At 48.4% G+C, this 25,576-nt stretch overlaps 1 protein-coding gene across 5 annotated transcripts; it reads left to right on the top strand.

Moving 5' to 3' along the window:
• Positions 1–2,143: 2,143 nt before the first annotated feature.
• TFAP2A (transcription factor AP-2 alpha) lies at positions 2,144–24,594 on the top strand. Of its 5 annotated transcripts, XM_045189101.2 has the most exons (8): positions 8,913–9,199; positions 11,432–11,485; positions 11,629–11,866; positions 14,931–14,982; positions 16,983–17,214; positions 19,064–19,182; positions 21,097–21,238; positions 22,937–24,594. In XM_045189101.2, exons 1-8 carry the CDS (start codon positions 9,030–9,032, stop codon positions 23,223–23,225), a joined length of 1,296 nt encoding a protein of 431 aa, XP_045045036.1. In that variant the 5' UTR covers positions 8,913–9,029; the 3' UTR covers positions 23,226–24,594. The 5 variants fall into 5 exon arrangements, with proteins under 5 accessions (XP_024408071.1, XP_024408070.1, XP_045045036.1 ...); XM_024552303.4 differs by lacking the exon at positions 8,913–9,199 and adding an exon at positions 2,144–2,465 and having other exon boundaries at positions 11,432–11,866; XM_024552302.4 differs by lacking the exon at positions 8,913–9,199 and adding an exon at positions 6,420–6,869 and having other exon boundaries at positions 11,432–11,866.
• Positions 24,595–25,576: the final 982 nt, after the last annotated feature.

Below are 25,576 nucleotides of genomic sequence, written 5' to 3'. Positions count from 1 at the left end.
CTTGAGAGCACAAGGTGGGCCAGGTGCTGTGCTAAGCACTTTGTGCAGATTCTCCTAGTGAATTCTAACAACAAATTACCCATTTTACAAATGAGTAAATGGGGATTCAGAGACAAATTCAATAACCAGCCCTCCGTTACACAACTGATAAATGTAAATGACAGGTGAATTTGAACCCCAGTTGTATTCCAAAGCTCAATTCTAGCTTCCGCTGCCCTCAGATCCCTCCTTCCTTCTCTCCCTACACCGACCAGCCCCCCCCCTCCCCCCTCCCCCCTCCGCACCTAACATCTGAGCAGACACTAAAGTCCCTCACTGCCAAGGCCGAGGCTGCTTCCTTTCAAATCTTCCTGCCCCCTTCCATCCAACCCTAAGAGGCGGCTGTTTTCGGGATTAGCCACACTAGCGGCTTTGCCTCCTCTTTCCCGCACACTACCTCCTACCCACCACCCGCCCCCGCCCCCCCCCCCCGCCCCCGCCAAAGTACCTAAATTGGTGGTGGCTGGCTGTCTTAGTGCTCCACCCGGCCCTGGCATATGCCCGCGCGTCTTTCCCAGGCTCAGTCGGACCTAGCCAGAGGGGTCCCAGGTCCTTCCAGCTCTTTTTCCACCCGTGCGAGAGAGAAGCGAGGCTGCCTCAACCTGAAACTCTGCTCATTTTTAAGAGACCACAGCGCCCCGCCCCGCTCCGGAATATCGGAGAACTACAGGCGCATTCTCAGGAAGTGATGGACTTGGAGGCATTTGGGTTTCACCAACATATTTCGGCAGTCTGGAAAAAGCCGGGGAAGTAAGGTGTAGAGGCTTATGAGTAAAAACGCTGTAATTTTAATTATTTAAAATTCATTGCGAGCGCCCCCAAAACAAAAGCCAAATTTATTGAGCAAGGTTCTAAAGCAAGTCCAAGGTAGTTTCAAATCAACAACAGAATAGGCACTTGCATGAAAGTCCCTCAGCCCAGGGACAATTAAAATGCTTAGGCGACACAGTGACTCCCCAGAGAGACACCATCACACTACTCCTGGAAATGCCAGGAGGAAGCAAGGCCATCTGGGCAGGCTACCAGTGATGAGGGATCGAACTCAGGGTTAAAGGGGGAAGTACTGGTGTGGGGACAAACCTCCACTCCTCACCGCGGAGCTGACCTTTTACACACATTTGTCTGACGTGCCAGAGAAGACGATTCAAACCGGTTCTTTGTTCATCTCTCAGTCCCCTCGAGGGCAGCCCGGGAGGGTAACTGGGCCTGTCCCAGGTGTCCCAGGCCCAAGTCCTGGACAATCGGATTTCTTGGCAGATGGGTTGTAGCTGGCACGGTTCTGCGGAGGGCGCAGCCTGAGGCTAAGCTCCTCACCCTCCTCTCCCTCCCAGCCAGGTGTGGTTCCGGCTGGGGAGGTGAGCTCTCCGGGAGCCCCAAATCCTGTGGCTTCTTTTAAAGCTCCCTTCTAATTAGAAGCAGCGGTGAAATCACTTGAGCGATTTTATCTGTCATGGGAAAGCAAACCCCAGCCCAAACCTCAGTTGCCCATCCCAGAGCTGCCGACGCCCCCATTTTCCCTTGAAAAAGTTCTTAGTGGAAAAGATAAAGAGCTGGGGAGCCATAGAGGAGTGGGGGAGGGGCAGGGAATTGTGAAAGTAGGAAGAGAGGGTTGACCTCAAATGGAAGCATGCGTGTATGAGTGTGCAATTTGCGTGTTTGTGTGTGCATGTGTTTGGCTCTCTGCAGTGGGAGGATACTATACCTAGAAGCCAGAAATGAAAGAGAATCGTGAACCTCTTCACCTACTGAAAAACTCTTTGATCTGGGATCGGACGCAGAAACAGCCTTAGGGGTTGCAGACTCGGATCCGCGAGGCCTGGGACTGTCTTGAACCTCGTGCGGGCGGGTGGGGAGGGCCGGACGGCATTCAGGTGCACAGGACCAATCCAGACCGGCCCAGTCTTCGGGCTTTACACTCCCCCCATCCCATCTCGGGGTGGAAACTCTCCCAGATCCAAAGTTTCGAGGGCGAGGAGAGTGTAGATGCCCTCATTGCTTGAATGCGAAAACAGCCTCTCACACTCGCAGGGCGCCCCGCACACGCCAGCAGGAAATCTGCCCCAGTTCCTAGGTCTGGGACTGACCAGGAAAGCGGGCTGGGGCTGTTGCGGAAAGCGGGAGCTGATGGCGAGATTGCCGCGGCTATAAATCCATCATTTCCCAGGTCAGCTCCGCAAGGCGCAGCGACTGGGGCTGGCAGAGTGAATTCCTAGGCTAGCGCGCATGCGTCGGCAGGTAGCAACCCAGCTCTTTATGACCAGGTGAGATGTTGGTGAGCAGGTAAAAAAAAAAAAAAAAAAAAGGATTTGCTTAAGCGATTCCAGGGAGCGGGCCCAGTGGAGCCCCACAGCCCATGCCCGGCGGGGACCCATCGCCAGGAGCGCCGAGCCGTGATGTCCATACTTGCCAAAATGGGGGACTGGCAGGTACGGGGGTTTGTCAGGGCTGTGGCCAAGGTGGGCGGGGGTGGAACGGGGGAGGGGGCCGGGAGAGGGAGGCGGAGAGGAAGAGCCTTGGCCCAGGGCTGGAGAGTCCTAGGTGAAGCGCGCCTGCCGGCGTCCAGGAGAGTTCCCAGGAAGGAAAGAGAACGCGAAAAACGCGAGCGGGCGGCGGCCGGGCGCTGGGGGCAACACGCGCTGCTCGAGGGCTGGGCGCTGGGGAAAGTCCGGCGCACGCTCCACAGGTGGCCCCGGGGCGGGGGTCACTCATGGTTTGAGCAACAGCAGTCCCCCCACTCCCACCCCAAGTAGAAACAGGGGTGGATGATTAATTCAGGAAGTAGGTGGGCGCAGGGTGGGGGCTGCGGTGCGCCTTCAGGAGAGTTCCCTGCTGGATGCGCCTCGGATCTTCCCCCAGACCCTAGTGCTGCGCGTGAGGTGGGGTTCTGGTGCACCTGTCTCTCTTTGTGTCTCCAAGTTTGGGGGATGAAGGGGGTGTGGAGAATGTGAGGGAGTTCAGATGGAAGGGTCGTGCGGCGAGCATGGTCGTTTTGGGAGATACTTAAACTTGAGTTTGCAAAGTTTAGCTTCTCAGTCCGCTGTTTTGAAGCCAGTGTTTGCCGCTTGGGCTATTGATAATGGTGACTGGACAGGGGTGGGGGAAGTGAAGCAGCAGGTCTAAAATTTCCCGAAATCAACGCCTGCCAAACTTGGCCCTGCTAGGCAGCGGGCCCCGCAAGGCCAACTAAGCTCCGTATTCTGCCCGCCCTGAGCCGTGGATCCCGACCCCGACAACCAGAGCGTTAGTCCAGCGCTGCCCTTCTAACAGACATTTTCCCGATGGGAACCTGGGCGGCTCTGGCCAGATTGGTGAGGGTAGCAGCCTCTCTCCTGTCGCCGGTTTCATAATGGGAACCTCAGGGCCCTTTTTTCTGCCCCAGCAAAGCAAGGCCTGGTTAGGGCGAGGTTCCACGTACCTAAAAGTCTGCGGGGCGATTGGAACCAAACGCCCGATCTTCCCAAAGAAAAGTCGAGGCCTTGCTCCTTCTAGGGCGAGTTCTTTCACTTTTTCCACATTTGAGCCATTAAAAGTAAAGTTCAGAGAAGTCCCATCTTCTGAACAACATTCCCTGGAGTTGAGGAAAGGAAGTCATCTTGCAACACCCATTTCTTTCCTTGTAGTTATATATTTAAAATCAACTGTGAGTTCTTTTATACCGCCCCCCAGTAAAACTCACTAAATAAAATTTCATCCCCAAAGTTACATTAACTTTGTGGTTGAGGGGTGCAAACCTGATACCAAACACAAATCCACAGGGGAATGCACGTCTTTCTCTCCCTGGCCCTGGTGGGCATCAGAGCCTTTCTTCATTCTCTTCCTTGGAGAGTGAAGATCAGAGGTTTTTCAGTTTCCTCCTCGAGCTGAAAGAACTTTGTTGCAGAATTCCTCGGTGGTAAGAAGGTGCTGGGAGCGCAGGCTGGTCCTCCAGTGAGCCCAACTACGGTTCTGAAGCAGTGAGGTTACAGCCGAAAGGGGAAAGGAGTGAACCCTGAGCCTGGCTCCTGTGGGATCATGATTTGGCAAAGTGGTGGAAATCTTGGGTCTCAAATAGGACTCTGAGGATTTGGAGCCAGGAGGGGTGGGATGCTCTGGGGTTGGCTTGTCCCAATCCTGGGTCCTACTGTGTGGTGACAACTGGAGAAAATAGAGTCTTTCTGGCCTCTCACTGCCTCTTTGTTTCTCTCGGTATCTCTGTCTTCACACAGATACTTGCTCTCACCCCAACGCGCTCTCCACGCCCCCAAATTGGGCCAGGACCCCCTTCTAACCCTCACAGCAGGCCTGGCGCTGCTGTCCTGGGGTTCTGGCGAGGCCCAAGCATTGACATGCAATGAGAGACTTGTCGTGGTAATGACGCTCACACTAACGCGGCTCGGCTGGCTCCAGGGTCGACCCGGGTGCTTGCCTGGGCTTTTTTTCAGTGCCCAAAACACCGGCGGCGGCGCTGAGTCCGTAGGCCCCAATCTGCACCTCAAAGGCGCCCACGGCAGGAGTACAACAACAGTTTAGCAGCCCTGGTGGATGTGGAGCTGGGGATCTGCGGGGTACAGGGCAGCAAAGGAGAGGGGGAGTGGAGAAGATGAAGAGCCAATGCCTACCCCAGTCCGCAAACTGAAAGAAAGAAAGCGAAACTTAAAGAGTTCCCTTAAGCACGCTATGGCGCCCTTTGAGTGTGGAAAATTCTTGCTCCCAGGCCTGGGGTTTGGCCTACTGATCATGCTCTCCGTCCGCGGCTGCCTCTGGAAAAGTGTCAGTCTTCCCATCTCCCTACTTCAAGCAGGTGGTCTGGGCGGTGGGCTCCCGGGCAGCCCACAGAGTGCGTAGTGCTAGCATGAGAGGTGACCCATTTCCTGGGTGGAGTGCGGCAGGGAGCCTGGAGCTGCGATCAGCCCAAGGACTCTGGTAGTTTTCTTGCGGGGGTGGGGAGGGGCAGTGAAAAGGAGCGCCCAGGGTGTGTGTATGTGGTGGGGGAGTGGAATCCTCCAGCTCTAAATCCTCCTTCTAACTCCAGTCTTTCTCACTTTTTGTGTGGGGCCTCTTGGCCTACTCTGCCAGGCTAGGGAAATTTGCTGCTGTCCTCTGCAGACAGAATTGCCCTACCACAGGCTGGTGGGGGGAAATCCTCTCTCTTGCCTTCTTTCCACCTGTTAGGGAACAATTCGATTTTCAACAACCTGTGCCCCACTTCAAGGACACTATGGAAATCTGGAAGGCTTGGAGATTTTCAAGAAACAGTCCCAGAGGGAATCAGAAGTCTTTAGTAGAGCACTGTGAGGCAAGACCTATGGTTGTTGGGCAGTTTTTGGTATTCAAATGGGAGAAAGAAACTTTTTTTGTGGAGGACAAATGGGGAAGCTCAGCCAGAGAAATTAACTACTCTGTATTTTGAATATCACGTCTTTGTTTTCTCTTTCTTCCTTAAAACTTTTGCTAAAACAGAAGAAGAAATATAAAGCGAGCAGGCCCCTGTGGGAGTGGGAGATGTTATACTGGCAAACCTGCAGGAGGAGAGAGCTGCCCTGTCTCTGGGCTCCACCTCGGCCCGGCACTGAGTTGCGAGTGTGCCCGCGTTAGTAACATCACCAAATCAGGAAGGAACTCTCCCTGCTTTAATTAAAAAGGGGGATCTTGGGAAAACTGGAGCAGATTAGCACAGCGGAGAGTTGGTTCCCAGCGATTTATTTTGATGCATGCATGACAGGGTGCACACATGTTAGTATTTCGGCTCAACTCCAGAAGCGACTGTGGAGTCTCTACAGGAGTTCCGTATCCTTGTCCACATTGCACCTAGGAAACCCTTATCCCAAACGCCACGTTAAGTTATCGCTCGGCTCTAGCTTCATACAAACGTGAGGAAAATCATTTAGCTCCTCGAGCTGTCAAGCAACCTCTTCAGGGTACAATTTTTATTTTACACGCAGCAATTAAAGGATCGCAACCCCCAGCCGAGCGACTGGGGCCATTTAGCAAAATCTCCAACCTGGGGGTAAAGAGCAAAGCCAATAAAACTCCCAAAGCTCTGAGGCCTGAGGTGGTGGCTGCCCAGAGCGGAGGCGATCTCTTGTTGGGCAAAAATCCTGGAGTGACTTCGCCAGTCTTGGTTTGGTGGTTATAATAAATAGAAATTGCGAAAGGGTTAATAATTTCTAATAAAATTGGACGGAGCCCGAAAAGACGGAGCCGTTTTTGGCAGCACGGATGGGGAACGTTGCTGAGGGCCTGGCCTAGGGCGCGGGCGCTCAGCTTCTGCGCCGTACCGGCCTTAGCGCCCGACCCCTCCCTACAGGAGGGGACCGAGAGGAAGAGGAGCGGGGAGGAATGGGTGGGGTGGGGGGGAGGTCTGGGCTTGCGGAGGGCCTCAAGGGAGACTTCTTCAGCTCGCCGGCAGTCGAGCGCTTTAGGAGCGAGTTCGCGACTGCGAGTGGCCTTTATACCTGGGCCGGAGAGGCCGACGGCAGATTGTGGAGCTGGCGAGCAATTGGACTATTGTTGATATGCTAATGAGGCGATTAGACTGTTGGTAAAGAGCTGGAAAAGGGAAAAGTTTCTACCATTAGAGGGAGATCTCCGAGCGCACACAGAAGCTCTTTCCCTTCTCGCCTCCTCCTCCTCCTCCTTTCTGCCCTCCTCCTCCTCCTCCTCCTCCTCTCCCTCCTCCTCCTCTCCCTCCTCCTCCTCCTCCTTCGATCACCGTCGCAGCCGGCACTTTTCGCTTACCCAGAGAGTAGCTGCACTTGGGTGCCGAGGCAGAGAGGGGGCAAATCCGTTCACGCCGATCCATGAAAATGCTTTGGAAACTGACGGATAATATCAAGTACGAGGACTGCGAGGTAAGCGCGACGCTGGCTCAGTTATCCTTGAGGCCTCAGGCTCCGAGCTCTACCCTCCCGCACCTCCTCTTCTGGCAGCCAGCTGAGAAATGCCGGTGGGACAAACTTTCCCCCGCGCAGCGCCCGACTCTCCGATTCGCCCGAAGAACGCAGGGGAGAGCTGGAGAGGCAGGATGTGGACGCTCCCCTTTTCGTTTCCCCCCTTCGAAGCCTGTGTCCCACTTTCCCACTTTTTCTGACCAATATTGTCTGTGCCTCACAGTAGACACAAGATACGAGCATGGGTTTTTGAAGCAATTGCTGGCACCTGGGCACGCGCCTGTGCACTCCGCGTGTCTCTCCAGCGAGATTCTGGGGGACAAAGTCACCAGGAAAAGAAAGGACAGAGAAAAACCCTTTTTCCTTCTTTAACTTCCTCACGAATCCTTAATGTTTCCTTATTTATTCCTTCCTCGACCTTTGAAAAATGGATGATTTCTGTTTGGAAAAGAGGCCCCATTACACTACGCTCTCAGCTGGGTTGCATCTCCCTTTTAGCGGGTTCAATTTGTGCGCACTCATCTGGCGGACTGCTTCGGGGCCCGCTCCAGATACATTCTGTGTTATTCAAGAAGTTCTAACCCGCTTCACTCTTTCTGAACTACTTGGTTAGCGCATCCCCAGGGTGGGTATGGGGGACTATGCAGCAGGGAGCATGCTGGCTCTGGGCTCCCCACTCATCTGCCCCTACGGCCGCCCGACACTCGGCTGCGTGACCGTGGGAGTGCTGGTGGGGCTGCACTCGACCTCCGGTGCAGGGAGCTAGCGGAGCCGATAGAGCGCGCCGCACTGGAGCTCATTAAAAAACCCAGGGTCCCGGGAGCTCGGTTTCTAGCGGCAGCCGGGGAAGCCCCAGCACCACCGGTTCGCCCGCGGGAGGCGCTGAGACCCGGCCTGCCTGCCGCTGCTCCTACCGCCCATACAGCTCCTGCAGAAATGAGTCGATGAGTCACGGAAGGGGGAGGGGGGCCACTGCCAGAGATTACCTAAATAAATAGGTGGCAGTACGGCTTTTGCCATTTTTCTTTTCTTTTTGGCTTTTGGCGTTGGGGATGTCAGGCATGGAGGTCTGTGAGGGCGCAGCGGCAGAAGTCTTGTCTTCACTTGAAATCGGAACGAGGGTTTATGAGACCGTTGTGTCACCCGTCCCCCTTTCCCCTACTATCTGCAGATTATTTTAAAACTTTCTCATCTCCCGGGCCCTCTCTTTTTGCTCTCCCCACCCCCACAAGGCACGGGGTGACATCCCACGGGGGACCCGCGCTTCTCTGAGGGCTCACGTCGTGCGCGGTGTGGGGCGCAGACACCCCACGTCAGACCAACTGCTTTGTTTTTATTTCAGGACTTGGGTGTCTTTTGCGAGCTAGTTGGGTTGAAACTCAGCCCCTAGGTCTTGTAGGGTGAGAGCCCAAGGCTCCGGCATTCACTTTGGCGGAGGCACAAACCCAGCTGCGGGCGCCGAGCTCTCAGCGAGCGGAGTCCCAACCCCCGAGCTGCACTGGGAGGCTACCGGACTTAGGTGGGAGCCAGTGAACTTGCACCCCCAGAGAGGGACCCTGTGAGGTTGCGAGTGAATGTGTGTGTGAATGAGGCCAAAAAGAAGAGAGAGACACACAGAGAGAATAAAGATGAGAAATAAGATGGGGAAGAAAATAGAGTGAAGGTTGTTGTTTCAACAACTTTGACTGAGGTGGGCGAGCGCCGGAGCAGGGATTTCGGGTTTCCGAGCCGGCTTCGTGCAGTCTCATTATGTCGGGGCTCTGCAGGGACACGCTGGAGGCGAGGTGCCGCTTGTTCTGACAACCCGGCAGGCAGACTGGCAGCGGCGGCAGCCTTTCGGAGCGGGAGAGAACGAGCCTTGTCAAGGGGCGGGGGGCGTGGGCGGGAGTGGCCCAGCCAGTCGGACGGGTTTGAGCCCGGAGTCCGTGCCAGCGGCGCCCGGGCTGGGCCGCCTCGCGTCTCTGCGCGCCCGGGGCAGCGTCCCGGCTCCCCTCCCCGAGCCCAGGCCTTAGAGAGTGGAGGGCGGGGCAGCAGCTGCGGCCGAACGCGCAGCCCCGGGTGTCCGAGGGAAGCTAGCGCGGTGGCCGAGACGAGGGCCGGTCCCGGGCGGGGCGCCGCACGATGGAGGAGCAGCGAGGCAGCGGGCAGCCGAATCCCGAGTCCCAGGCCCGGCTGCGGAGCGGAGGAGCTCGTGGCCGGAGAGGGCAGGGAAGCACCTCCTGTGCCGAGAGCCGGATGAAGGCCCGGACGCGGTCCCCGGTAGATCCTGCCGGGGGCTCGCGGCCCCCACGGTATCCCGAGGTCTGCCCCAGCCTTTTAGGTCCGATTGTCCTCACTCGCTACCTCTCCCCCTTCCCCCTCCCCCGTGGCCTCCCCCTCCGCGCGCTCGGACCCAGCCCCCTCCCGCTTCCCCTCCTCCCTCCCTCCTTCCCTCCCTCCCTCTTCTTGGGCTCTCCCTCCTTTTCCTCCCTCCTCTCTTCCCACTCCGGGCTCCTCTCCTTCGCCCACACTTTCTTTCTCACACACGCACGCAGACACATTCTCTCTCTCTGCACTCTCTCCCTCTGTCTCCCTCTCTCTCTTTCTCTTTCACTTTTGCATGCCCTGCAACCTTTTAAAATGTTGGCCCTTCCCTGTGATTCGCCAGACGCTGCGCTGCGGCCCCCCGCGCGCTCGCCCGCTCCCTCTCTCGCCCGCTTTTTGTCTCTGGCGCTCCCGCTCCCCACCTCCGATTTGCTACACTGAGGCTCCCGTCAATGGACTGCATTGAGAGCCGGCTCCAGCGCGAGTTGCCTCTCCGCTTCACGCTCGATTTCCAGGCATTCTTCCCTTATTAAGTATTCGTGTAATATTAATAGTCATGAATATCTGCTATTAGGAGGCTCCAGGAACGCTGCCCAGCGCGGTTATTAGAAGCTCAAGCGAAGCCGCCGCTAAGAAAAGAGGGGAGACACGGATTAAGGAACACAGGCGCGCACACACACACAGACACACACACTTTTTCTTTTTGGGGGCTTTTCATTTTCTAAGGAACTTTGAATCAAAAGCGATCACGGCAGGATAGAGACCGTGGGTTCGACCAGCTGAAGGCGCCGCTCGAATCGGTGGTTCAAGTTCGGATGGACCAGAGCGGGGCTACAGCGCTCGGGGGAGCGTCGGCGCGGTGACTGGAGTCCAGGGTGGCTCGGGGCTCCCGGCGCCTTTTGTGTGGGGCGTACTCGGGCGGCGGGGCAGCCGGTCTTTCCAGGCTTGCATTTTTTTGTTTTTTGTTTTTCCACCCTGACTCGTTACCCCAGACTCTTCGCAGATGTTAGTTCACAGTTTTTCAGCTATGGTGAGTCCCATCCCCACTCCCCATTCCTGTTTCCTTAGGAATTCTGTTCTGAGAGACCTCGGGTTGCACGCCCAGGTTTCCATCAGGGCACCCCTATTTGCATTTCCCTCTTTCCACTTTTCCATTCTCAAATGCCTTCGTCCCTGCTAGACATCTCTCAGCGCGCAAACCTACCTCGCCGCTACTTCCCAAGGCGTGTGTCTCGCCACGTTCATCCTTATTTTCTTGAGTCTTCACTTGTTCCCGAGGTGTACTCAACATTTGATGCTATATCCGTTTGCTGAAAAAAAAATGCAGCCCAGTGTGTCCCCTACCCTAGAGGACGGGGCCGAACCTCCGGAGGTTCGAATTCCCTGGAACCAACTCTGTTAGCTTGTTTAGCAAGCGAATTTCAATAGAGGAACAGAAAGTCTGGCGTTTCTTCTGCCCTTTGGGGCTGGGGTGAAAGGGGCGGGGGTCTCTGCCCCGCGGTGCCCCTCTATCTTTTAAACCCAATAAGGCGGACTCTTTCCATTTTAAACCTTGACTTGACGTCCCCTTCTCCCCGTCCATACCGTAAATCGACCCTGTGGCGAAAAGGGCTTCTAACTGAGAAAGCAGGAAATACAGACCCCCCCCACCCCCGACTGCAGTAAAACCTTCTTTAAGCTGGCAGTTTAAACCTGTGCTTTCGTTATAGTTCTACGAAATGTTTCTGTTTAAATGGTCGTGAAATGCCAATAATCTTTGAACGTGTAAGATTTTTCCTTCCTAATAAATGGAACCGAGTAAACAATAACGCAGCGGAAGGCAGGCTCAATCCGAGGAAAAAGAAAACGCTGCTTCTTCTGTTTAATATTTAGTAGGAATTTTAATTTTGCTTAAGGGAGATTTCACGCCGAAGCTTAACGGGCTCTATCCTGGGAGGTCCTTTTCTAAGCTCCCCCCGCCCCCCCACCACTTTTGAAAGAACCGGCTAAGGAGACTCTCCCTTGCCCCCGCATTTGCACACTAATTCCCTGCGTTTTGGGAAGGGCCCGGTTCACTTGGGGGGGTTCCGAAGCGAACAACTGGGAGCTCATTTCTTTCTGCGGCCTGCCGGTGGGAAGGGGCGGTTTCCCACGCAGCCTTGCGGAGTGGATTTAGTGTGGACAGCTCTGACTCGACGCCTGATTCCTTGTTCGTTCCCCTTCCTCTTGCTCTTTTCTAGGACCGTCACGACGGCACCAGCAACGGGACGGCACGGTTGCCCCAGCTGGGCACTGTAGGTCAATCTCCCTACACGAGCGCCCCGCCGCTGTCCCACACCCCCAACGCCGACTTCCAGCCCCCCTACTTCCCCCCGCCCTACCAGCCTATCTACCCCCAGTCGCAAGATCCTTACTCCCACGTCAACGACCCCTACAGCCTGAACCCCCTGCACGCCCAGCCGCAGCCGCAGCACCCGGGCTGGCCCGGCCAGAGGCAGAGCCAGGAGTCAGGGCTCCTGCACACGCACCGGGGGCTGCCCCACCAGCTGCCGGGCCTGGATCCTCGCAGGGACTACCGGCGGCACGAGGACCTCCTGCACGGCCCGCACGGGCTTGGCTCAGGACTCGGAGACCTCCCGATCCACTCCTTACCTCACGCCATCGAGGACGTCCCGGTAAGAGGCCGCGCGGATGGTGCGAGAGGCAGCGCAGCGCCGACTCACCCACTCCCAGAGGAGATGCCGGGGACACACAGCCGGTGGGCCCGGGTCTTCCTCAGTGGTGTTTACTTTTTCAAAATTTCACGGGGGGTGGGGGGGGCGGCCCTTTAGGGATCCACATATAGAACCGAATTTTAAAAATTAAAAAATAAGTTGAGAGTTCTGCTCCTGGAACAATGGTTCCTGGAACTGCTTCAAACAATGCCTGCATTACCATTTCCACCAACTCAAATAAATCAGACGAATGTCACAATATCTTCCCCTCTCCAAGACTGTAAACTGTTTCGATTGGGAGAGGATCTAATTCCATCGCTGGGTCTGGCACGGGGATTTCTCCCTGTCCGGAAAAAGATGTTAAATTCAACCGAAAGAGCTTACTAAATGCCCTAACAATTTAAAATAAAGTGTAAAAGTCATACTGAAAAATTACTTTTACCAGATTTATTTATGTATATCCCCTATCCTGATTAAAGAATAAATAGCAAATCTGAGCAGAGGGACATTAAAATGCAGCTTTCTTCTCTTCCTAGGGGTGCTAAGTGCTGACCTCATAAATCATTAGCTAGGTTCCCAATGCCTGTAAGAACCTGCTACACCCCATATTACATTAAATGTTTTGAGACTATTGGGCAACATTACTTGAGTTTGAATTCAGTTATCAATAAATGTGGTTTAAAATGGTCTCTTAATAAGCATGGTATTAGCACATTTACTATTTACAATGTAAACCAGCTATTGATAATTTGAAAATACTTTCTGAAATTAATTTGAAACCTCCATCTCTGCTTCAATTCTGCATATTTATGGTTTCCTCACAACCTTCCTGAAATGGAATTAGAACAAGCCAATAATTTTATTAAAGCTGTAAAGGCTCTGTTAATGCTGCTTTTCTTTGGAGAGGAAATGTATCTGGATGTGATTTTTGCTAAAATGCTATTCAAATTACTGCATCAAATATTGCAGCAATATGTCCGTTGACAGTTTAATGATTACTGCATTAGATTGCAAAGAAAATGGTCAGACAAACTTACCTGCTTGCTTGGTGAATTTAAAACTTTATTTAAGTCACATAGGAAAATAGAAAATTTATTACATCTCTCATTTAGCTCAGTTAATCACTGAAATTTGTTGGTTACATTTAGCAGCCTCACGTGGAAAGCAGGAAAGTAGGAACTTGACTCAATGTGGGGTTTAGTAAGCAGTGTGCAGTGTGTGTGTGTGGGGGGGGGGGTGTTCGAGCATGTTTTTAGAAACTTAATACTAAACAGTACATTTCTTGGGAAGGAAAATAAGAGCAATAGTTGGGGAAAGAGCAATTAAAAAAGAAACCTAGAAGCTGTGATCATTTTAGTTCTTCCCAAAGATTCTCCAAATCCTTTTCCTAGCCTGGTCTTTGGAAATATTTGAATTGCAAGATAACGTTGCAAGCTTTTGGGATTACTGTGAATTAGAACTGCTCTACTTTGCAAAAATTCCAAAGTGGCTGGTGTGAATTCTTAACACCTGTATAGTCACTCTTTGCGGTGAGACTGGTCAGTGGGAGAAATTAACCAAAAGATTAAATAAAAACAAGGAAACCCAATTGCTGCTCTCTCTCTCCCTCCCCCACCTTAAAGAAAAATTCTTTCAAAGGAATTTGGGTCAGGAAAAGGGTTGTTTTCAATTTTCCCATTGCTGCAACAGTTAACCTTTAATAAGAATGACTGCTAAATATTTAAGAAAATCAAATCGATGGTGAAAATTATTTAATCATTAATATCTCAGTGGGGCTTTAAACTTAACAGTCTTTCCTGTATGGACAAGGTCTAGAAATAACACAAATAAAAGTATTATGCCACACTACATTTACTTTATGAGTTTGGGGTGCATGCATAAAGGGATCATATTTCCCCATATAGTTAAAACACAAGAACTGCAGCAGTACTCATTTCTGAACATTTCTCAATTTAATTATACTTAAATCCAGAAGCACTTTAGGCAAGTTACAAATGAGAGCATTGAGTATAATAAAACCTGTAATAAAGCAACTTAGTACCATCCACCCGGAATCATTGCGATCAGGCACAATTAACAGGAGCATAAATCCAAGACAGAATGGAAAATGTTTGAATCAGTATTATTGTTGGACAAAGACTAGAGAAGGAAGTAATAGTTTTTTAAATGGTAATGCCTGTGTTTGGTAACGATTGCGAAATCTTCTATCTCAGCAGCCCTGGTGCTAATTTGTAAACACAGCCAGACATTATATTGCCTGTCAGTTTCTGCATTAGAAAAAACATGATTTCATTTTACTTTCTAATCACGTTTTGACTGTGGCACACACATAAACCCATCCGTCTGAAAAAAAAAAAAAAGAAAGAAAGAAAGAATAGAAAAAAATCTCCACCCCAACAAATCTGCTGGACAACAGGAAAACAACCTCAAAAGGTTTTTTGTTGATTTTATCATTCATATTCCTATCTGATAGCCAAGTTAGACAGTAGCACTTTATTTTTTAAAACAAATTATGTTCATTTTTCCGTAAGGTGGGTGTACACCTTTGCTATTTATCACACTACCTAAAGCGTGTCCAACACTTCCCTGTAACTCCCACCTCTGTCGTTTCTATTGTGTTTTTCAGCTTTTGCTACCTAAGCTTTGGAATCACTAAAAGTCCGAAGCTGCTGAGGCGCCGAAGTAATGCTAGGTGCATTTTAAAAGGTCGAACTGATTATGAAAAAGATTAGGTGCTCCAAAACTTGATTTTAATCTCCAAAGAAAGTTTTATCCCCCATCCTCACCTCTTTCAAATGTGAATTATCTGCGGGGGCAGGAGAAATTGGCCTTGGGTGTGCAGTGAAACCTCTTGAGTTGCAAAGCCCCAAATTCCAATAAGCCAAGATGAGATGTTTATATATAAATGTCACTATAAGGGGGGAATTTCGATTTTACACCTTCCCCTCCCCTCAGCTTGCACGGAATATTCATTTCCTTTTGTTTTGATTATACACTTACATCCATGTGTATCCTTTTGTTGCAGCATGTAGAAGACCCGGGTATTAACATCCCAGATCAAACTGTAATTAAGAAAGGTAAGCCATTTCCTTTTGCATTCCAAGCATGTCTGTACAGGCACAATGCTCTTTAAAAGAACTTGCAGAGCTGTATTTTCTCAAATACGGTTTTCCTAAAGGCTCAGAATTAGCAAATACATAGGCATAGAATAGCGATGCCTAAATGATCGGCTTTCAGGAGGCTAGCAATGGCAACAGGCTAGCTTTGTTCTGATTCATGATTTGACCATTTAATTTAATGCTATCATGACAAACACACAAGTGTAAATAGTTAAACTGTTTTGGAAGTGGCATTTCAATTTTGAAACGTTTCCATAGTGTAGTTAATCCATTGTGTGAGTGGTCAAGAGTGTGAAGAAGTGCAACATGCTAAACGAGTGCAAATAATTTAATATTAATATAAGGGCAGATGGTAAAAAGACGCAGCACTCCTTAGCAGAGGGGGGGAACCTTCCATGTTTTTCAGTTTAATTTCTCATTAGCTCTTTAAGGGTTTTTAAAGTTTGTGAATTAGGTTAACAAAATGTTGGCTTTTGGTTAAAATTAACATCTTGAAGATGCCAAGAATGTTAGCTTAATTGTTCACAGCAAAAGTTGTTTAAAGTGTCCAATGATGTTAATGGATTTGTAACTTGTATTTAGTGAGTAGAAATAAAGTTTACTGGATTAAATGATATTCCCAGAAGCTTTTTTGTTGTTATGGTGGCAATGTTACATTTCAGGACTCTAGGCACCACCAGAGGACGATGCTATATAAAACTGTTCTCATTTCTAACCCCAATCAGTGTATTGTTAGCTAGTTTAAAGTTTCATTTTTACATCTGTGAAGTCTTTGTCACATCAAATTAGATGTGCAAGGGATAAATCTTAAGAGATGCTCTTTCCAAGTCGACATGATAATTGGCTCTTTTATTAGTAATCTCTCAAGAGTTCGTTTAGCTCCTATTGTCTCTATTAGCCTCCCCAGAGCTATTAATGTCACAAGTGATCTATCCAAAACCTAGATCCCCCACCTCCCCATACATCTAGAATATCCCCATTAAAGATGGAGGAGTATGGTGACAAGAATGTATGCTTAATATATGTCTCAACGTGGAATTAAAAAGTACAAATGCATACTGTACTTAAATGGCTGTGAATGCATCCGAATTATACTGGTGTTGAGAAATGTAACATTAGTACGCTTTCTGCTGGACTTGAATTTTTTCTGACTAATATATCCTCCCCCCTTCCCAATGAAGACGCTTAAGCTGAGGACTATTAACTATTTGCTCAACAAAAAGACATATTACTAGTAATCTATGATAGGCCTGTTTATCCTTCTTTCTCCCAGGACAAGACGGAGCTTGGAATGATTCTCCAAAACTCGAGTCTTTCTCAAAACTAAACATGGCAAAGGGTCTATTTGTCAAAAGGAAGGGGGCATGTGTGGTGTGTGACAACAGAAGTCACCACTTCTCAGTTGATGCCTTAACTGAAAATGCTCATTTACAGCCTGACTTGCCATCTAAATCTGGGCTGATTTTAATTATAGGTGTATAAAGCAATTTCTTCCCAACATTAAACCCCTCACTCCACAAAAGTCCAAAGTAGACATAGCTTGCTCTTGGTTTGCAAACGTAACCCCCTCCCCTGCACCCTAAACCCGTGCTCAGGCACCTTATCTGGGGCCCGCTCTGCTCGGATGCTGAGAGTTCAGAGGGTCACAATTTCACCACCATCTCTGGACAGCACCCCTGAGGCTAAAAGGAAAGGATCCAGGCAGACACAGGCCTGGCTGCAGGGGCTGGGCGGGCACAACTCCAGGCCGAGGGGTGAGGCGCGCCAAGGAGCAGTCTTGATCCCCAGGGCGGAATAGGGTAGGAGACGGGGAGAGAGCCATGGAATTCTCAGGGCTGCAGAAGTGGGGGTTGCAGCGCACGCCTGGGAGCCTGCCCTGGCGAGGGAAGAGAGTCGTGTCCAGCAGGACTTGAGGGATACTCGACGCCCACACGCGGCCTCCCGGTCTGTCTCCGCAGGCCCCGTGTCCCTGTCCAAGTCCAACAGCAATGCCGTCTCCGCCATACCCATTAATAAGGACAACCTCTTCGGTGGCGTCGTGAACCCCAACGAAGTCTTCTGTTCAGTTCCGGGTCGCCTCTCGCTCCTCAGCTCCACCTCGAAGTACAAGGTCACGGTGGCGGAAGTACAGCGGCGCCTCTCACCGCCGGAGTGTCTCAACGCTTCGCTGCTGGGCGGAGTGCTGCGGAGGTGAGGCCCTGCGCGGCCCTACCCTCCCCGCCCCGCGGCTGGGGGAAACACTGCGCCTGCGCTGGAGCAGCGACGCACACGGGCTTCGCGCCACAGTCCTCCTTTCGCGGGAAAAGAAAGGGGCGGAGGGAGGGCGTGGAACTGGATGGATGGGAGCAGGAGGTGGGGCGAGGCAGCGTGCGCCTGCGCCCTCGGCCGGCTTCCCGCGCGCGGGGGTGGGGTTGTGCCGCGTACTCACTGAACCACCCGGCCCCTCCCTCCCATCCCTGCGCGCACGCGCAGCTTGTGTCGCCCTGCTCTCAGTCCCCGCAGCTGCAGCAGCGGGGCGCCGTGCAGCTTCCTTTTACCTCCTTGCGCACACCTTGCGGGAGCTAGAAAACTTCGTCTCGAGCTCTTCACTTTTCCTTTCCTCCGTGTAGGATCTCTGACGGTAACCCGTCGTTTCTTGAATAGGGTTTTAAGTAGAACTCAGTGGCTTTTTCTTCAGTCTGCACGCCTTGCCCGCTGGTCGTTATCTCGGCCAGGCGGTGACTCCCCGTGCCCAAGGCACTCACTAAGTGGTTGTGATGTAAGGCCGTCCAGATGTGTGCCAGACGACATGCAAGGCACGTTTAAGTGCACTTCGCGTAGTCTACCGACGAATGCGAGTTTCGTACGTGGCCAGGGATTCTCACCTCACCTCCACGAGGTCAGAATGATTCATTTCGTAGATAAGATTTTATAAGGGTCAGCGAGGTGAGGCATCTGTCCCTCAGGGCCGGTTTTTCCCTCCTGTGGGCTGCTTCCTTCCAGGGTTCCAGCCAGTGTTGTGAGTGGTGGGTCTTGTGTTGAACTTTCCCAGATATTATTTTCTTTCTTCCTTTAAAAAACAATTAAAAAACTTTATCTTTTTGATATGTACTTATTTACCTATCTATAAGACTTTTAGTTCTGCTTTAATGGGTATATACCATACAAAGCCTATAAAAACATTTTTTGGAAGGTTTTAACATCAGCTATTTTAATCTTTTTCCTTCACAGTCACTTTGCTGTCCTTTTGTAATCTTTCACTGTCACAGATCTGAATCCACCCTCTGCCTTTCTTCCCCTTCCCCCATCCCCAATATTGGAGACTGTTTACCTAGGGGAGTATAATCTAATCCACACAATTAAAGAGCACTTGAGTAGGGAATAAAATCTGAAATTAATTAATTTGCTGTTTTATTTAAACAATTTATCTTAACCACTTTCTGATTATGGGAGTCTATTTAGACATCTATTTAGAACTGCCTCCATTGTCTCTGAAATCAGTGAAATTTTTAAAGGCTGATATCAGCTTTTGACATTTCTAGTTAGGCTGATGACATGGCATGTAAACAGTTGGTGAAATGAATTCCCCACTGGGGCTAAAGCCAGAGCAAGAAACGTGAGAGTGATGATAACTTTGGTTACTCTGAACAATCTAACAGCAGATATTACAAAGACAATTTAAAGACCCCATTGGGATTTATGTGTAACAACAGGGAAAATATATAGTAATCAGTTGAACTAAAAAATACCTCAAACCCTAGAGGTGAGAGCTGTTTTTGTTTGTGGTTCTTTAGAGAGTTGGGAATCAAAACCTTCCATTCTGCCACAATAGTTGCAATAATAACTGAACTACAGGGGTGCTTTACAGTATAATAAGCATTTATCTCCTATGATCTTTCTGTACCAATCCTCCCTAGGTTTCCCTCTCTTGAATGTCTCTGGGCTATGATTCCTAATTTTTAAATTAGAACATTTTAGGAACTTGTCAAAATGACTATAATGTGATGCAGAGCAACCCAATGTTCTCTAAATCCCTTTCTCGCCTATATTTGTGATACAGGGCGAAGTCTAAAAATGGAGGAAGATCTTTAAGAGAAAAACTGGACAAAATAGGATTAAATCTGCCAGCAGGGAGACGTAAAGCTGCCAATGTCACCCTGCTCACGTCACTAGTGGAGGGTAAGCGAGTCTACTTGCTAACAAGAAGGGAACTTTCTTCTGGGAAAATGGATTAATAATACTTAGTGACCAGATGTTTGGCTGTACTTTGTGTCAATTGGGCAGTTTCATTTTTTTCCAGAGAATAAAGCAGGAAGTGAGTGGAATTCTTGCATGTCAAGAAAATACTTGCATTTATTCCTATCCTCCTTTCCTCTTCCCCTCTGCCACAAAATTATGCCTCCCCAGCCCAATTCTGACCTAAACAATGTGAAAATGTAGGAACTGCATATTCTCCAAGTTCCTGTCTCCTTTATAGAGCTCAGCAGTAAATCACTTAAGGTATTCTGACATCTGCATTTGAGAAATGCGTGACCATTACTTCCTGAATTAATTTGGGAATCTTTGACCTGCATCCTGATTTAAGACCGTCCTGAAAGCTCAGGGTTATATGCCCTTTGAGTTTTTTGTTTTCCAAACATATGCTTCCGTATCTGTCCTTTAATTGTGCTTCTTTACTGGAAGGGAAGAAAAGTGAGTGATTTTAGACCTTGAATTGGTTGGATGGGAAAAGAAAAGAGAAATGTAAGCATTGCAAAGAGTTTCTCCTGGCAGTTTTAAACACATGCATGCATGCACACACACAGCACACATACGTGCTTGCAAACCCCTCAGAGCAAAAGTCGACCCCATCCTCACTCCCTGCTCTAGATGAACTGTCACCAGAACTTCTCACATTCCTGCTTCCTCTAGATGTCTGTTAAGTTTTTCTGATATGAAACTGGCTTAAGTTTGAGTGTGTTTAAATAAATGTATAGCTCTCTTGCATCTCCCTTTGTGTTCTCTTGGAAATGCCTTATGGCTATAGGAAAAAAGGCATGTCGATTATCAGGCAGATCTCAAAACTGCCATTTATATTTAAAGAAGGCATTTTATCTTATTTTTGTATTTGAGGAGATAAAATACAGTTAAATTCAACTTTTGGCTTTGTAAATAACTAAAAATGTGTAAAACCATAAATTTGAGGAGGAATCCTATGAACCATTTGTTAATGGTGTCAAAGATGACAGTAATATAAGTGTTAAATAATAAGCAATTGTTCAGTGCCAGAAACCATCTACAGTAGCATTATATTTATTAAAAGTAATACCAGTACATAGAGAACCCTCTATCCACACTCCAAAAGAACTATCCCCCCAAAAATGGTAGTAGTGACTTCAGGTGTAGTGTGAGAGTGTATGGGTTTGGGGGTTGAGTCCTGTAGCAGGGAGGCAGTTTCTGGAGAACTGTTATTGTTTGTGATCCGCTCCATTTTATGGAAACAAGCTCTGCGGAGAGGGCTTTGATGCTCTAATTGGCGCATGCGTTCTTCCGGAGCTGGAGCTAATGGCAGGAAGCCCTGCAGTAAAAACCAACTGGTTCAGGAAATTAAAACCAAAGATTTGAAAATCAACAACACAGACAGACTCAGTGGAGTGACCCTCAAATCCTCTTGGTTAATCGGTTTGGATGAACAGATAATTATATGCGATCAAGTTAAAATGTAAACCCTAAGTTGTTACCTTGCAGAAAAGCTCAAAGAGTAATTATGAATACCATTTATAAATGTGTTGATAGGTGTGAGGTTGGAATACAAGGAATATTCTAAAGAGAGAAGTTGGGAAAATGTTATCAGGGTGGGGGATGAGACTGGAAGGTAGTGGATGGGATTTACATTTTCAAATCATCTTGGCCTTCTAGGATAAGTGGCTATTTTTTCTGATAACTACATCCACCAGATCCTACAGAGAAGGAAATAAAATGCCTGAAATGAGAAAACAACTATTTTTGTGTTTCCTTCACATCTGGTTTAAGAAAATAAGGGAATTGGGAGGAAGTTTTGATCCCAACTCTACATTCTCTTGCACTCGCCTCCCTCCTCTCGCCTCTTGCCAGGAGAAGCCGTCCATCTAGCCAGGGACTTTGGGTACGTGTGTGAAACCGAATTTCCTGCCAAAGCAGTAGCTGAATTTCTCAACCGACAACATTCCGATCCCAATGAGCAAGTGACAAGAAAAAACATGCTTCTGGCTACAAAGTAAGGCGTTTACCTCTTCGGGGTCTCTGTGTCTAATTGTGAAGAGAAACAAAAATAAAAAACAGTTTTTTGCTCTCACTTTTCTTTTCCTTTTGTGTTAATCAGTTTGTCCTTGTAAATACTAAAATTGCAACACAATCTGATAAACCATAATCTATCTTAAAGGGGAGTTACACGTAGGAATGCTCATGTATTTCCATCTTTTTCCTCTCTCCTGCCTCACCTTCCCATTAAAAAATAATAATAATAAATGTGTGTGGGGGTAGAGGATAGTAGGTGTTTGATAGAAGCTGAGTGTGGATTTGTGACTGTGTTGTTTTAGAAACACCAGAATCAAGTCCTTAAAGGGGTAGCAGGCTTGTCTTTATCAGTCTTTGTCTTGCCAGGTCAGTTTTTGTCTTCTATCAATGTTCTCCCAGGGCAAGGATTAAGTAGTGGCCTACAAAATATGCAAGCCAGAAGCTGTCCTAGTTCAACCCTAATCCCTTATCCCATTTCTTGCCTTCCTTTCTCCTCCCTCCTGGAAAGTGCCACACACAAACACATAGCCACACACATTCCCCACGAGTTTCAGCCCACAGGTGAGATGTCAGATAGGTTTCAAAATGGCCCCAAGTTATATTCCCATGGGTGCCTGGGCTGAATAGTCTCCAGGTGGTGTGTGAAAAGAAAATGACTGTCCTGGTATGTTTTCTGAAAATTAAAAGGCTTGTTTGGAAGCCCTTCATTATCAAAGTTGATGTCACGGGAGGGCATGGAACCAGAGGGCAGAGGCTGAAGCCTCAGGCAAGACAGTTTCTCACTTGGGGACATGACTGGCTTTTGGGAAGGTAATCTGCCAGTGTTCCCCATTCTCCCTTCTCTCTATTCACCACCCCCATCCTCAAGGCCCCAGCTTGTCCTTATTTCCCAGAATCAGAGACGGAGCTTCCAGCGTACAGGCCTCATTTGACTGTATTTCAACTTTTTCTCTTCCGTTAACTTTGTAAGCACACCCATATTCACAATTTCCCTAGAGAGTTTCATTTTATTTTATTTTAATGTGCAGGAAAAGAAATGGAATGGGAAATTGATATGTCTTTTTCCCAAAACCATTCTGAATTATGGCCACGTAACAGGTTTTTCACACCTTTTTTTAAAAAGGCAATATAATCCCCCCAAAAGTTTTGCTATTCGGTTCATGTGCAACCTACTCAAAGGTGAGTAGAGTGAGACTTCATCCCACCAACTGATGCTGGGCTTTCTCTGGGAGATTAGACAAGAAGGGCTGGGCAGCTTCTGGCTGCTTGCTGTTGGCTATTGAAAAGGGGCTTGTGTTTGACTTCTTGTCCCTCTTACTCTCCTTTGTTGCTCTGCTCTTCACATGTGTGAAATGTTTTCTTGTGTCTGTGATTGGTGTGAGCTGATAAAGGAGGGGGTTGGAAGTTTGGTGTAACTGAGAGGAGGAAGTGGGGAGAGAAACAGGAATTGTTGGAAATGTCGAAGGAAGGAGAGGTGTTCAGTTGACACTGCTGGATTTTCCAGCATGTGGCCACCGCAAGGCTGTCTCTGGGGCTGGGTCCTCGGGTGGATGTGGTCAGTGTTTGCTGAATCCTGGAGGAAGTAACCGCAGGGAGAGAGGTTCTCTTTGCTGCTGGTGGTGCTGCTTCAGGAGAGTCTCATGTCTCCCTCTTTCTCTCTGCTTCACTTGTGCTGCAGACAGATATGCAAAGAGTTCACCGACCTGCTGGCTCAGGACAGATCTCCCCTGGGGAACTCCCGGCCCAATCCCATCCTGGAGCCTGGCATCCAGAGCTGCTTGACCCACTTCAACCTCATCTCCCACGGCTTCGGCAGCCCAGCTGTGTGCGCAGCAGTCACGGCCCTGCAGAACTATCTCACCGAGGCCCTCAAGGCCATGGACAAAATGTACCTCAGCAACAACCCCAACAGCCACACGGACAACAGCGCCAAAAGCAGTGACAAAGAGGAGAAACACAGAAAGTGAGGCTCTCCTCCTGCCCTGCCCCCTCCCTTGCCTCACCAGCCCCCTTTCTTCCCCAAGAGCTCGCCCACTCAGTCTTCCCCCACCAACCACCACCGGCAGGTGACAGCTCCGGGATCAGCAACCCCCCTCTGCTGCTGCTGCTGCTGCTGCTGCCGCTGCTGCCGCCTTCAGTCCTCCAGTCTGGGAGTCTGGGGACGGCTCTCCACTGTTAGTGGGGCAGCCCCTGCTGACTCAGGCCCCTGCCTCAACTTCCCCCATCAGAACCAACTCCCCTTTGCCCTCCTGTGGAGCCTAAGAGAACAGAACAGGCTGGCCATGAAGCCAGCAAAGAAAAGTTCTGTCTGGATTTGTGAACCTTTTTTTAAAATAAAAATCCCCCTACAAATCAACAACAGCAACAAAAAAAATTAAAACTTTTTTCTAAAAAAAGAAAGTAAAATTTAAAAAAATTATATGAGCTTCATGGGACTGAATCACCACCTTCCCTTACATACTTCAGTTCAGATTGTAGCCATACTTAAAAAAAGGCAAAAGGATAATGACACTTTTATCAGTATTGTGAATAAACTTGAACACAAATACGAAGTTCCATGTCATGTCTCAGTTGTAGAAGTTTTTCCTCTTCAAGGTAAAGCAACCAACTTGAACTTTCTCTGGCAACACGATTCAGTTATATAAGGGAATCAGTGTTCATGTCTATGTATATATTTATTTATGTGTAATTTAATGGGAAGTGTAAATATGGTGCATCTGTTTTAAGCCTTTTTTTTTTTTTAATTTATCTGGTGATCTTGTTTACCTCTTGTTTAGTGGGTTTTGAATCTTCCCCATTAGTTCTTCATGTGGTTCATGGTTCTTATTTAGAAATTCAAGGTTCGGGGGGGATTCTTTTTTTCCTCTGGGATTCATGAATTTAGCATGTTAAAGATGACAATGAAACAGCTGAACAAATAAAAAACAAAGTAAAATTTTACATACAATTAGAATTACATTTAGCTTTTTATTGAACTGAAAGAAAATTTGGTATTGGACCCTAGAAAGATTTTTAAACTTGAGTGGTTTCATAACCTTTTAATGTATTGTGAGGAGGGAAAAAAAGTTAATTGTATTCCATTCTCCTCCCTTAAAAGCATTATTTGAGCAATAAATGAGAATTATCTTTAAACCAAGGGTTAGGGATTTTTCCTCTCTTTCTCTTTTTGTTCAAAGAACTTCAAACATTTGGGACCACCTGGTACTCTGTATTTTCACTGGCCATTTTGGAAGCAGTTCTGGTTGTATTGTATTGAGTTGTGCTGGCAGTAGTTTCCATGCCTGTCAATGTATCATAGTCCTTTGTTGCCCAGATAAATAAATATTTGATACGCTTTATGTCGATTTTTTTTTATTCAGTGGCTGTCTTTACCCAGGCGTATTTTTGTTCTTGGCAGTATTTTTTATTCAGTATGGTTACAGTAATTGAGTTTAACTCTCCCTTGGCAATTGCTCCTTGCAATAAGCAGCTGAACCCATTGTTTCCCTCAAGTATAATAAAAACTTACTTTCAACTTGGAGTTCAGAGCAGGGTATCATTTAGATATTCCACTGAGTCTGTATTCAGACAAATGACACAATAAAATCCAATGTATTATTTTGGGTAAAAGATTGTTTGTACCACTAAAGGAATGACACAATATCTTTTCCTTACTAGAAACATTAATTTTATTATTAAAAATAAAGTTTTATTTATGTTGATCCTTTAGGTTTTCATTTGTGTTTTGGAAACCTAAATATAAACGTTCAGAACTAAACATTAAGCATGACAAGAAAGATGGAGAACAGAACAGAAGATTCTCCCCCACCAACTATTTTGTAACCTGACTCAGAAGATAACTGAAATTTAAATTGTTAGTTCACTAACACAAAGTAAATAACCACTTCAGCCTTCACTTGCTAGCTCAGACTTCTCAGTGGCTGAGACATGTAAATGAGCTAAAAACTAGCTCTAGTTTTCTGAGAGGAAAAGGAATAGTGGCAGAAGTGTCTGGGGCAGAGAAAGAGAAGGCAAACTGTCTCCCATTTATTCTAATATTTTATTTGGAGATAAATTCACTCCTGTGCTGTTGTTAGTAGTACTGTGGTAGCAGAGGGGAGTAGGAAATTGTGTTGATTCCCACAATTGTTTCTGCCTGCTCCTAAATGCTGTCACCACAGGACTCCTAGAACATTTTAGAAATATAAAATGTTCTCTGAGGTTGAGGTACAGTGGCGAGGCTGGGGGAGGGCCTCGGCAGACCTCTCCTATCATCTTCCACAATAACAGGACTATGTGCTTCGCTGTTACAGAGGAAGGACTTCCTGTACATAAAAAT

Source organism: Desmodus rotundus, chromosome 3, assembly GCF_022682495.2.
Source record: "Desmodus rotundus isolate HL8 chromosome 3, HLdesRot8A.1, whole genome shotgun sequence".
Taxonomy (NCBI): domain Eukaryota; kingdom Metazoa; phylum Chordata; class Mammalia; order Chiroptera; family Phyllostomidae; genus Desmodus; species Desmodus rotundus.
Note: the sequence above shows the minus strand (reverse complement) of the source record. Positions and strands in the feature narration are given on the sequence as shown.

Bases quoted from the DNA above. Each gene is read 5' to 3' on its own strand.
- TFAP2A (XM_024552301.3), top strand. From the start codon at position 9,030: ATGGAGGAGCAGCGAGGCAGCGGGCAGCCGAATCCCGAGTCCCAGGCC. The intron at 9,210-11,431 runs GTCTGCCCCAGC...GCTCTTTTCTAG, and splicing joins GGCCCCCACGGTATCCCGAG to GACCGTCACGACGGCACCAG. The intron at 14,983-16,982 runs GTAAGCCATTTC...CTGTCTCCGCAG, and splicing joins TCAAACTGTAATTAAGAAAG to GCCCCGTGTCCCTGTCCAAG.